This window comes from Rhinatrema bivittatum, chromosome 8 (assembly GCF_901001135.1).
Source record: "Rhinatrema bivittatum chromosome 8, aRhiBiv1.1, whole genome shotgun sequence".
In the NCBI taxonomy this organism is placed as follows: domain Eukaryota; kingdom Metazoa; phylum Chordata; class Amphibia; order Gymnophiona; family Rhinatrematidae; genus Rhinatrema; species Rhinatrema bivittatum.
In genome coordinates, this window is record NC_042622.1 from 131,390,432 (window position 1) to 131,403,752 (window position 13,321).

Sequence of the window (13,321 nt, forward strand, 5' to 3'; positions counted from 1 at the left end):
CGCGTAACCCTTTTAAAATCTGGCCCTCTGTGTCTGAGAGGGTCTGCCTCATTTCTGGATGAGAGAGAGAGATTTTTGGAGGCTTTTAATCAGATTTTGAATTAATTTTCTCATTTTGGGGAACACCCCATGCTTTGGAAGAGGGACAAACCCCTATTCTGAGAGCAAAGGCTGGAGACCTGTGATCTACCCCTCTACTCCCTAGAAGAAGCAAAGCAGTGACAGCACTACCCGGTGCGGGATTTTTGGATTTTGAGCAATTTGGGGTTTCCCCTTTTTTGTTAGTGTGGAGGTTTTTTCCCACCCCCTCCTCACACCCTGGAGTCAGGAGAGTGAGAATTTTGTTCAAGACTGGAAACATTAGACTTTTCCCCCAGAGAAGTCATCCAGAATTGAAAGATGGAGCAGAACAAAACATCAAGATCTGGAGACTCCCAACTGGATCTCTACCCCATAGGGACCAGGACACAGGCTGTGGACAAGAGACAGAACTTTGGACTCAGGTAGGATCTTTTCATGCTTTGAAGTTCCCCAATAAGATTCCCTCTAAAGTTTGGGACTTGCACACTGATGAGTAAAAAGTGGAAGGTTCCTCCTCAAGTCTTGAAAAGAAGGCTACAAGCTAATCCTTAGAGAGACTATCAGGTCGATACAGTACAGTGCGCTCTGGCAGAGCACACTGTTAACTCGCATTTGGACGCAGGTTTTTGACACACTAGCATTACCCCTTATTCAGTAAGGGGTCAAAAACGCGCGTCCAACCCCCCCCCCGAAACTAATAGCGCCCGCAACATGCAAATGGATGTTGATAGCCCTATTAGTTATTCCCGTGCGATTCACTAAGTAAAATGTGCAGCCAAGCCGCACATTTTACTTTCAGAAATTAGTGCCTACCCAAACTGCTTTTCTGTACACCCTCCAACTTAATATCATAGCGATATTAAGTTGGAGGTCACAAAGTAAAAAATAATTAAAAAAAAAAATTTTTAATCGGCTCGCGGGTTGAAAATCGGATGCTCAATTTTGCCGGCGTCCAGTTTCCGAACCCGTAGCTGTCAGCGGGTTTGAGAACTGACGCCAGCAAAATTGAGCGTCGGCTGTCAAACTCACTGACAGCTGCCGCTCTTGTCAAAAAAGAGGTGCTAGGGATGTGCTAGTGTCCCTAGCGCCTCTTTTTACTGTGGGCCCTCATTTAAATACTGAATCGCGTGCACAGGAGAGTGGTCTGTGTGCGCGCCAGAGTGGCCTGTGTGCGCGCCAGGAGTGTGGGTGCTCGCCCGCTCTCCCGTGACTTTTACTGAATCGGCCTGTTTGTAAATAGTTCAAATTGGGAAGTATACTGGATTATGATAGACATTTTGGAAATGATCCGTAAATTGTTTTGAACAACCAGTCTGTGTCCAGCCTGTATGTCGCTGAGGAAAATTACATACTAGAGAGATGCACACACTTAAAGAGAAATACTCCATCACCTAGGTCCTTTCCCCCACATCAAAAACTCCCCCCTCCCCCAGGGATCTAAAACTGAAAAGAGCAGCCCGAAGAACAAATAATTTTATGTCCTTAAAGGAAACAACAAACTCTCTGGCAAAGGGTTACACTCAATTACAAGTACTGAAAATCACAAGTCGTCTTCATTAGTAAATTATAAGACAGAAATTAATTCAATAATACCACAGCCCAATGAAACAGGACAGAGCTAATTAATGAAGAAAAGCAATGACTGGACTATTGATAGATTTGGCTAATGATATAGAAACCTCCACCTTCAAGTCACCAGCATTACATGATGACTGGTAATTTGTGCAGAATGAGTTATTAGTCCATTTTTCAGTAGACACTTGTCTAAAGATTTAAGCTGATATGATATGAAGCTCCAGTGGGTGGGGGCACGATGGATAGACCTAGGAGCAATATTGGAAAGTATTTCTTCACTGAAAGATTGGTGGATGCAATGAACAGACTCATGATGGGAGACAAAAACAGTAATGGAATGTTAAAAAGTAGGGGATAAACATTGAAGATCCCTAGTAAAGACATGACATGACGGGAAAGCTAAGGATCAACTGAGGTATATGGCACTGCAGCAAGAATGAAATAGGGCAGACTAGATGGGCCTAATGGTCATTATGTGCTATCTTATTCTATTTCAGTAGTAGGAACATAGTTGGGAGGATACAATATTACAAATAACTCACCCTTCATGCCGTCAAGGGAAGAGGTAATAAAGACAAAACAAAGGGCAGAGAAAGAAAGCACAATCTAGTAATACTGCAAGTAGCTGGGTTGGTACCAGCAGAATACAAATCCTCAGAAACCAAATGGGTCAGTGCTGGCAGGTTAGAAGTGGCCTCTCCCCCCCTTTGGGCTCAGGCCTACCCAACCAGGGCTGTCTGACACCAGAGATGCAAGGCCATTGCGGGATCCCATCCCCACGACAGTGAAGAGGAGGACCAGAGCAGCAAAGCCGTTTTGGGATCCCATCCCCTTGACAGTGGAAGTAGGAGTTTGGCTATGCCTAATAAAAAGGCCCCATGTATGTGTGGGTGAGAATGGGAGCCTGTGTGTGTGTTTGTGTGTATGTGTATTAGAATGGGAGCCTGGGTGTGTGTGCGAATTAGAATAGAAGCCTGGACATGTGTGTATGTGAGTGAGACTGGAAGCCTGAGTGTTCATCTATCTGGGTGAGAATTGGAGCCTGTGTGTGCATCTATGTGTGTGTATAAGAATGGGAACCTGGGTGTGCATCTGTGTATGTGAGAATGGGAGCCGGAGAGTGAGAGCTTGTCTATGTGTGTATGTGTGAATGTGTGTGTATATTGTAGAGCACTTGAAAGTGAGTGTTTGGTAGAGCGGGTGTCCAATCGTTCCCGCTTTCGGGGTCATCTGGCCCGGAAAAATCGTTAGTGCACGCTAACTCATGTTAGTGCACGCTAACTCATGTTAGCGCGCACTAACAAAAATTGCAAAAAATAAAAAAAGTAACAAAAATAAACGTTTTTTTGTTAGTGCGCGCTAACATGAGTTAGCGCGCACTAACCCGAAAAACAATTTTTACAAAAAATTGGGGGTAAAATTGATCGCTTCTTTCTGTTAACCGATTTCTAATGAATTTAGAAATATTTCAATTCGTTAGAAAAATGATTCACATCCCTAGAGCATAACAGAGTGAGAGCTTGTGTGTGTGTGTGTAAAGAATGTGAGAGTAAGAGCTTGTGTATGTGGGGGGAGAGCATGTGAGAGTGAGAGCTTGGGTGAGTGTGTAGAAAATGTGAGAGTGAGAGCTTGTGGGGGAGGGGGGGAGCATATGAGAGTGAGCGCTTATGAGTGTGAGGGAGTCTGTGAGCCAAGGCATGAACCTCTGTGAGTGTGTGTGTGTGTGTGTTTGCATGTATGAGGGAGGAGGGGAAGAAGACTGTAGGAGAAGAAACAGAATGAGAAGAGAGACCCTAAAAAGGAATTAGGAAATAACAGACAAGGGAAAAGTGGGAAAAAAGAGACAGGGTCCAACTGATTAGAAAAATACAAAGATCAGGCAACAAAGGTAAAAAAAGAAAAATCCTGAGATTTTATTAATTAGGTAGGATTTTAAACCGCCCATGCATGTAAATCCCGGCGTTTATGCGCGTGGCCGAGCATTGCGCACGCTGGGAAAATGTTTAAAGAGGCCCAGCCACGTGTGTAAATGCCAGTAAACAAATAAGTGCCGGGCCTGTTCGAAGTGGCAGGCCGGGGGGGGGGGGGGGGGGGGAGTGTTCTGGGCAGGGACGGGTGGGGGGCGGGCCAGGACAGCACCATTGTTCGCTGTCCTGAAGACCCGGCTGCTGGCGCACGCAACTTACTTCAGCTTGGGAGCGGAAGTAAGTTGTGCAACAACGGAAAAAAAAAGAAAAAGGTAGGGTTTAGGGGGTGGAGAGGAGGAGAGGAGAGGGGAAAGGGAAGGGAGGTTAGGTAGGGGGTAGGGAGGTTCCCTCCCAGTCCGCTGCTTAATTCGAGTGGACTGGAAGGGAACTGGTGAAGGCCGGAATGTGTCACTGTGCAGAAATTGCAGAAGTCTCCCCCATGCGCACGCGCCCTGCACATACGCATGCAGATTCTAAAATCCAGTGTGCATGTGTGCGCGGCCCACATATTTTATAACATGCGCGCACCAGCGCGCACATGGTAGAAAATTGGCGCATCCATGTGTGCCCGCCGGGAAATGCGTGCACATGGATACACGCATGCAAAGTGGAAAATCTACCCCAAAATGTTTAGCAAGGAGGGATATTTTTTGCTGAGGTGACCCCAGAATTTGAATATTTTTTTTCATGTCAGTTGTAATGTGAATTGTCCTAGCTCTGCTCTGCACCTGTTCTGATGATTAATGATATTTTATTGTAGTTATGATGATTTCTGGCTTTCTGCAAAGAGGATTCATGAAAGAATACACTGATTTTTGTTTTATTACGATTGGTTGGATCTGTTTGTTTTCTTTGCTTTTTACTTCTTTGCTTTACTGCAATAAATATAAAATAAATTAATACAGATTAATAAGGAATTTTTAATGCTGGTAAGTGTTTGAAATAATTGAAGTAAAATGTTTTAAAGTTTTACGCATGATGCATAATGGCTGTTGCAAACTACTTAGAAAGCCATTGTAGGGAGCAGTATATGGCATTATTTATCAATAAGAATATAACCAGTAGGTCTCAGGCCTGCATGCCTACAGCCCACGCATGTTAACCTTGTGCCCACCCAAAAAATTCAGTTCTGGCTATGCCCCAGAAATCATCCCGAGATGGGGGGAGGAGGAAACTCCCCTCCTCCGTCTTCCCCCCAGAAATCATCAAAGGGTGTAGGATCCTGCCAAAAGTTTTCCCCTCTCCCCTTGGTTTCCTGTCCATCTCCCTTTACCAGCAGCCCTGCTGATTATTTCCTTTTTATCCATCAACTGGCCGTATCAAAATCTTCAGCTAAAGTCAGCGCATGATCTGTGGTCATGCTCCTCACACAGATTTCCCTGATAACAGGAAGCCCAGTGCTTGGAGTAGGGGACAGAGCCACCACAGGGTTTGTGAGTGACCATGCCGGCTCACAGGTCCCACACTGATTTTAGCTGAACATTTTGGTGTGGCCTGCAGTTGAATAAAAAGGAAATTGTCAGTAGGACCTGATGGCAGCAGCATCAGAAAAGATCTGGCATCTATCAAAATTTGGTACCAGATGCAGTTGCCTACATTGTCTATGCCTAAGTCTAGGCCATGTAAGCTCATCTACCCAGGATAGTAGAGAACCAATGAGGAAGACAACAAAAAATAACTTAGATAAGGAATGATATCCTGCTGGGATATATCTTTGCAGCATGGATAGGAATAACAGAGCAGACTGATTGGGCTAATTGGTCTTTGTCTACAGTAATGTTCTATGCTAGGTTGCAATAGCATTCCAGTTGACATTAAATTAGCATCCTCTTCCACTACAGTCACATCTTCTATATATGCTCCCTTCAGAGTAGGGTTGAGGCACACTGGAAGGGCAAGTAGTTTGGAGAACCTTGCAGTACTAGTGACTGGTGCTGTACTGTAATTGAGGACTTCTGTTTTTAGTTCAATTAATCTGGCAAATTATAAAAACATTAAAATGCTCTATTTCACTCTATAAAAGACCTCAAATGACTCTGCAAGTCCCTGTTGGCTTGAGGGAGTCATTAAGATTTTAATACAGTTGAGTTTCTGCAAACACTGTAATATGGATATATATTTTTAAAACCTCATATATGTTAGGATGTACTCACAACTCTTAAATCAAACTTCAGCTTCTGAAATATAGCATGCTTAGCTTTTTTCTGTGCTGGAAATTCAGATACTATCTTAAGATCACCACTGAACACAGCATCTAGTCACTTATTATGAATTCTATATTCTCAGTCACTCAACTAAGTACTAGGGACACACTTCCCTTTCCACAAAAACATCAACTCATTTTGTATTGTTTCAAAATGAAATGACAGAGAAAAATTTTAATTTAATTTTGTTTTAGCATGTGCTAAAATGAAAAAAAACAAAACAAATACATTTTCTCTGCACATCTTTATTAGTTATGCCTCACAAATGCAAAGGGTTATTTTCTTAGCTACGACATTTAGTAATTCAACCAAAGACACTACCATTGGGGAACATGTATGGCTTCACTCTCTAGTCCTCATTTACTCATTTACTCTGATTCTTCGATTTCTTCATATTACCTGTTCTCATTAGTTCAGTATCAATAAGGTTCTTCCTATAACTCCCATTGTCTGTTGCTATCCAGTCAGCATTCATAGATACAGGGAAAAGATTGGCCAGTGGGGCCCAAAGACTTACGGGTTTGTAGGACTAAAGATGAACATGGAGCTGTATGGCAGGATTTGTTTTGGACCATTTTTCGTTAAGTCATCCACCTCTATATCCTTCTTCTCTTCCATTTTACTTTCATAGTCAATATTATTCACTACAATAATAAAGTAAGAAGGTAAGTGGAAGAATGTAACTAGTAGTATTAAATCAGTGCAAGAACAAATATAGTAAACTTTTCTCCATGCCAAATTCATAGACATTCTTTAATGGTTGGCTCAAAAAAAATAGTCTGAACTCAAATAAATATAACCCAACAAATGACAAGGTTACTTTCCTAGATATTACAGTAATCACCTTCATCAAGCTGATAGCACAATGCCATTTTTGTTCCAGTAAGATGACATGAAGATTTTAAAGATCAACTTAGAGCAATCTCATGCATCACACAGGATAAAATATTCATGCATAGGGCAATAGAGAGGCTGGAGATAAACTGTTCTCCATCTCCACTGCAGACAGAATGACAACGGAAATTTAGGTTAGACATTGGGAACAACTTTTTAACCATAAGAATGACTGAGAATAGTTAGGTGGTAAATTTCCATCATTCAAAGCTTTTAGAAAAGACTAGACTTATGTCTGATCTGTTTTCGTGTCAGGACTGGTGGAGCTTGCAGACAGAGGCTGGGAAGCTACAGAGGAAACACGAGACATTTGCCCTCTGGTTTCTAGGTAGTTGGACTGCCATTGGTTCAACAACTACTCATCTGGCCTTGTTCCTGCTCTGCATCCAGCCCTGCAATCCAGCTCCAGTGGTCATGTTCCATATCTCTGTCCTGGGTTACTGAAACTAAACCTGCTCCTTACTTCCACTTCCATCCCGGCACCACACCCCTTGCAGCAGAAGAGGACCAGAAGACTCGTCTGCATAAGTTTCCCAGCAGCTCCCGGGAGAGGATGCCAGAGGTCAAAGCGAGCGATCCAGGCTTCGATTGCCACAGACCCAGCTTCCAGAGGCCCCACACCCTTTGCAGCAGAAGAGGACTCGAAGCAAACATACACACTTCAAACCTCCTTACTGTGGGGCAGATTTTCAAAGCCCTACACGTGTAAATCCATAGAATTTACGCACGTAGGGGGGGTTATGCATGTAGGGAGTGTTATGCGCGCCGGACCTATTTTATAAAGGCTCGGCGATGCGTGTAAAGCTCCAGGATGCATCTAAGTCCCGGGGCTTCGAAAAAGGGGTGGGGAGGGGGCGGGGAGGGGCAATCCATTGGGCGGGGCCAGAGGCTTCTGGCACAGCAGCCATTTGCTGCAGTGTCGGAGGATCACATGCTGGCAGGCTGCCAGCATGCGCAACTTGCGCCTGCCACCCAGAGGCAGACACAAGAGGTAAGATAAAGGTCGGGGGGGGGGGTTAGAATAGGGGTAGGGGTGGGAAGTTTAGGGGAAAGGGTAGGAAGGATAGAGTAGGGGGAAGGGAAGTTTCCATAAGTGGATTTCTCAGACGTCTTCTCTAAGAGGGCAGAGCTCTACCTCCACATAAGGACTTTGACTACGCAATCAAACTGTTACCTGACACCAATCCACCTCATAACGGTATACCCATTGTCGCTCCTAGAGATGAAGGCTATGTCAGAGTACAACCATGAAAACCTGGACAGGGGGTTCATTCATCCCTCCTTGTCTTCAGCTGGTGCAGGATTCTTCTTCATTTCTAAAAAACTTGGGGCGCTCAGCCCCTGCATTGATTATTGTGCCTCTATGCAGTTACTAAAAAAAGATATCCACTACCCTTAATCTCAGAATTGTTCGATCGCCTGCAAGGGGTGAGAATTTTTACCAAACTGGACCTCCAAGGGGCTAACAATCTGTCCGCATCTATGCCAACGATGAATGGAAGATGGCCTTCAATACAAGGGTTGGGTTATGAGTACTTTGTGATGCCATTTGACTATGTAATGCCCTGGCAGTGTTCTAAAAGATGTTAAATGAGATCTTCAGAGACCTTCTTTACACCTGTGTCGTTGTGTACCTCGATGACATCATCATTTTTTCTAAGAAACTTATATCTCATCACCATGATGTCCACTGAGTACTTCAATGCCTCCATGAAAACCAGTTATACTCCAAACTGTAGAAGTGTCTATTTGAGAAAGAGAGCCTTAGTTTCCTAACGTATATCGTCTCCAGTAAAGGCTTCACCATGGATCCGGATAAACTAAAAAATATCCATGACTGGCCCCGGCCAAATGGGTTGCGGTTCCTAAAATGTTTCCTGGGCTTTGCCAACTATTATAGACATTTCATTGCTAACTACAGAGTGGATACGCCGGAAGGAGTGGAGAGAATAAGACGTGACTTAAGGAAGCTGGAAGAGTGGTCAAAGATATGGCAGCTGAGATTCAATGCCAAGAAGGGCAGAGTCATGCATATGTGGTGTGGAAATCTGAAAGAATTGTATTTGATGGGAGGTGAAGGACTGATGTGCATGGAGCAGGAGAGAGACCTTGGGGTGATAGTGTCTAATGATCTGAAGTCGGTGAAACAATGTGACAAGGCGTTAGCTAAAGCCAGAAGAATGCTGGGCTGCATAGAGAGAGGAATATCTAAGTAAGAGAAAGGAAGTGATGATCTCCTTGTACATGGCCTTGGTGAGGCCCCACCTGGAGTACTGTGTTCAGTTCTGGAGACCGTATCTCCAAAGGGACAGAGATAAAATGAACGCAGTCCAGAGAAGGGCAACCAAAAAGGTGGATTGTCTTCATAAAATGACTTATGCGGAGAGATTAAAGAACCTAAATATGTACACCCTGGAGGAGAGGAGGAGCAGAGGTGATATGATACAGACTTTCAGATACTTGAAAGGTTTCAATGATTCATGGTCAACATCAAACTTTTTACAATGGAAAAAAATCAGTAGAACTAGGGGTCACGATTTGAAGTTCCAGGGAGGAAGACTCAGAACCAATGTCAGGAAGTATTTCTTCACGGAGAGGGTGGTGGATGCCTGGAATGCCCTTCCGGAGGAAGTGATGAAGACTAAAACTGTGAAAGATTTCAAAGCGGCATGGGATAAACACTGTGGATCCATAAAGGCTAGAGGATGGGAATGAAGAGTAGAGCCATGGGGGTGGCTTGCTGGAATGTTAACTACTACCTGGTAATTACTACCATTACTCAAAAAAAAATCCATTGCACGGTTAATGCAACCCCAACATTGTTCTCTGCTTCAACGGCAAAGGGAAATGTGGAAAAGAGGATTTGCATTCAGATAACAGCCAAAAAGGACTGAACTTCACAATCTGGGTAAATAAATAAATGTGGGGGTAGCTTGCTTATTACGGAGGTTACTACCCTAAACCAATTAAGCCTGATACATCTCTTTGAATGCATACACAGCGTTGCTCTCTGCTTCTCTGGCAGCGGGTAATGTGGAAAAGAGGATTAGCATTCAGACAACAACCAACAAGGACAAAACTTCATAATCTGGGTAAACAAATAAGCGTGGGGGTAGCTTGCTTATTACAGCAGTTACTACCCTAAACCAATTAAGCCTGATACATCACTTTGAATACATATACAGTGCTGCTATCTGCTTCAATGGTAGGGGGAAGTGAGGAAAACAGGATTTACATTCAGTCATCATCCAACAAGGCATCGATCTGTGCAATCTGGGTAAACAAGCATCGGGGTAACTTGCTTGATGCGGCAGTTACAACCCTTAACCATAAGCTTTATGCTCACCTTTGATGCAACTCCAACATTACTCTCTGCATCAATGACAGGGGATGGCAGGAAATTTGAATCAAACAATTATCAACAAGAGCCCTGAAGTTGGTGGTTGGTGAAACAGATAAGTATGGGAAAATAAGAGTGGAAGCTTGCTGGGCAGACTAGATGGGCCGATTGGTCTTTTTCTGCCATCATTTCTATGTTTCTATGTTACTCCAAGATTGCTGTTCCTCTCATTGCCCTCACACATAAGGGGCTAATGCCAAGGCCTGGCCACCTGAGGCCATGATGGCCGACTGAGAACTAAAAGACACCTTTCTATGAGAGCCTTGTCACCACCATCTGGACCCTACTTGCCTCTTCATCGTCAAAGTGGATGCCTCCTCGCTGGGGGTAGGTGCTGTATTAAGTCAGCACTCCACCAAGGCACCCTGTACCCATGTTCCTTCTTGAAAAAATTCTCCCCTGCCAAACACCATTATTGAATTGGCCTTAGAGGGATGGTGCCACTGGCTAGATGTTGCCCATCACCGCATCACCATCTACATCAATCGTAAAAACCTGGAGCACCTCCAGCACGCCCAACGTTTGAATGTTCAACAAGCTCACTGGTCTCTATTCTTTACCGATTTTGAGCTGAGGTATCACCCAGCCCTCAAGAATGCTCGGGCAGTTTCCTTTTCTCACTTCTTTCAGGCAGAGGACATCCCAGAAACTCTCAAGCACATCACTGATCCAGCTAGAGCCCTGTTTACCACCCTGACTGTTTCACCAGGGAAGACGGTCATCTCATGCAGACTCCGTGAAAAGATATTAAAGTGGTCCCATGACTCCCGTGTTGCAGGACATCCTGGCTGGGTTTGGACACTCGCCCTTCTCCATCAATATTACTGGTGGCCACAGATGCAATGTGATTTCTGAGCCTACGTGAACTCTTGTCCCACCTGTGAACAGCAGAAGCCTATGTTGGGATGACCCTGGGGGGCTTTTACAGCCATTGCTAGCATTGAGGGAACCCTGGACCCATGTGTCCACTGACTTTGTAGTGGACCTCCCTCTCTCAAATGGCTGCTCTGTCATTTGGGTTGTGATCAACCATTTTTTCAAAGATGGCTCATTTTTTTCCACTTCCTGGTCTTCCCACGGCTCCAGAACTGGCCAGGCTCATAACTCAGCACATCTTTCACCTGCATGGCTTACCCCGGCATGTTATCTCCGACCAAAGGTCCCAGTTTATGGCCCAGTATTAGCGGTCCTTATGCAAAAAATGTAATATATCTCTGGACTTCTCAATGGTGTACCACCCACAAGCCAATGGGGAGGCTAAATAAATGGTCCAACCACACCTTGAAAAGTTTCCTTAGAGCTTATATCCAACAACTGGCAGGATGATTGGGCCTCCTTTCTGCCATGGTCAGAGTTCTTTCTCAATTCCCATATCAACACAACTGCAGAATCTTCACCCTTCCAAATTACTTATGAAAGACAGCCACTCCCTCCATTGCCTATTCCTATCATGGTTCCATCACCTGTAGCTCAAATGATGGTTCAAGAACTCAAGGAATTCTGGGTATGCATCACAGAGTTGATACAGAAAGTGATTGACAGATCCAAGAAGACTTCTGATGCTCACTGGAGGCCCACACCACAATTCAAGACAGAGGACAAGGTCTGGCTTAGCATCTGCCACATTTGGCTCCACTTACCATTTTTGTGTCTTGCTCCTAGATACATTGGGCCTTTTCCCATCCTCAGGCAAATTGGCCCTGGGACCAATGAGCAATGTCTACGTACCTCTTTAGGAGTTCATAATGACTTCCACATCTCCCTCCTGAAACCACTAATTCTCTTGTGGCCTTCAAGGAAACCACCCAAACAGCAAGAAATTTCCTCCGAGGACAATGCTACCTATCAGGTAAAGGAAATTCTCAACGTCCATCAATGAGGCAAGAAATAGGAGTACTTTATTTCTTGGGTGGGCTATGGCCCAAAAGAGAACACCTGGAAGCCCACTTCCAATATTCAAGAAAATAATCTCCTGAGGGAATTCCATGCCATGCATCCCAGAAAACCTAAACCCTCAGGTAGGGGGTTTAGAGGAGATGTACTGTTGTATTTGCAAACTGTTGGCCCATCCCACAGCCCACGGCTTTACCTGCTGGCTGGACCTGACTGCATGGCCTCCCGATGCCGCATCTCTTTTGTTGTTCCCTGCAAACCCCGTTCAGCATCCTGCTCTAAGCATGGTAGGAAGCCACGTCGCACTGCTCCAGCAGGCCTCTCTCCAGTGTGATAGGTTGCCACTGGAATATTGGATCCTGGACTGCCTTCCGGGAAGCCTCCTCTCCTACTTCCCTAGGTGCATGCATGGCCAATTTCCCCACTTTTAAAGGGACAGTTGCGGGAACGGCAAGGCAGCACCATCTGATGACATCACTGGCTGGCTCATACATAAAGTTGCTCTAGACGCCTTTCCAGTGCCTTGGCAATAGGTCAACTCCTTCTGGAGAAGTGCTTTGCCAGTGTTTCTGATTCCTAATCCTGCTTTCTAATTCCTGTCTCCAGTGTGTTATTCAAGTCTGTATCTTCTGTCCTTATCTCCTGAAGTCTGGTTTGTCTCTGGCTCTCCTCATCTGTGGTCAGTCTTACTCTTGTCTCTTTTCAACATCTCCTCATGTTCCTGAGGTGTCTCGTGTTCCTCCTCTTCGTCATCTTCCTTGGATTGATTTCTGGCTTGACCTTGGACTGGACCTGATGCTGCTTGACTTCTGCCTGCCATGGACCATAAACTTTGTTTTTGATTGAACTCCACCTGCTTCCGATCTTTGTCTCGTCCAGATTCTCCTGTTTGTCGCCTAGACCCAACACAGCTTGACTTCTGCCTGCCATGGACCACCACCTGTACTTCATCTTCTATTGAACTTTGTCTGCCTCCGACCTCGGTTTCGTCAAGACTCTTCTGCCTGTCACCTGTCCACATTGGTGTCAGACCCAATTGCACTTTCCCCTGTGCTGGCCTGCCTTTTCTACCAAGCTTGGATCTTCACCTCCACAGGGGCCTCCACAGCTGGCACCGGCACCCGAGGGCTCAACCTAAGGGGAACAAGGGCTGGTATTGGTGAAGCACCAGTTGGGCCTCTGCTCCTGCCAGCTCTGCCGATGGTGGGGACTTGCAGGGCTCCTCCCTGAAGGTTGCACCAACTCTGCCTTGGCCTAAGGGTCCACTTCTGTAACAGAAGGAGTGTAACACCTTGATGAGGCAGAAA

General features: G+C 45.0%; 1 protein-coding gene across 1 annotated transcript in view; it reads right to left on the minus strand.

Moving 5' to 3' along the window:
* The window catches only part of CACNA1B (calcium voltage-gated channel subunit alpha1 B), a 1,161,590-nt gene that overhangs the window by 213,001 nt on the left and 935,268 nt on the right, over positions 1-13,321 (minus strand). Inside the window, exon 22 of the mRNA XM_029613506.1 lies at positions 6,345-6,471. Within this exon, the coding sequence (XP_029469366.1) occupies positions 6,345-6,471 (127 nt within the window). The remainder of the gene's footprint in view (positions 1-6,344; positions 6,472-13,321) is intronic.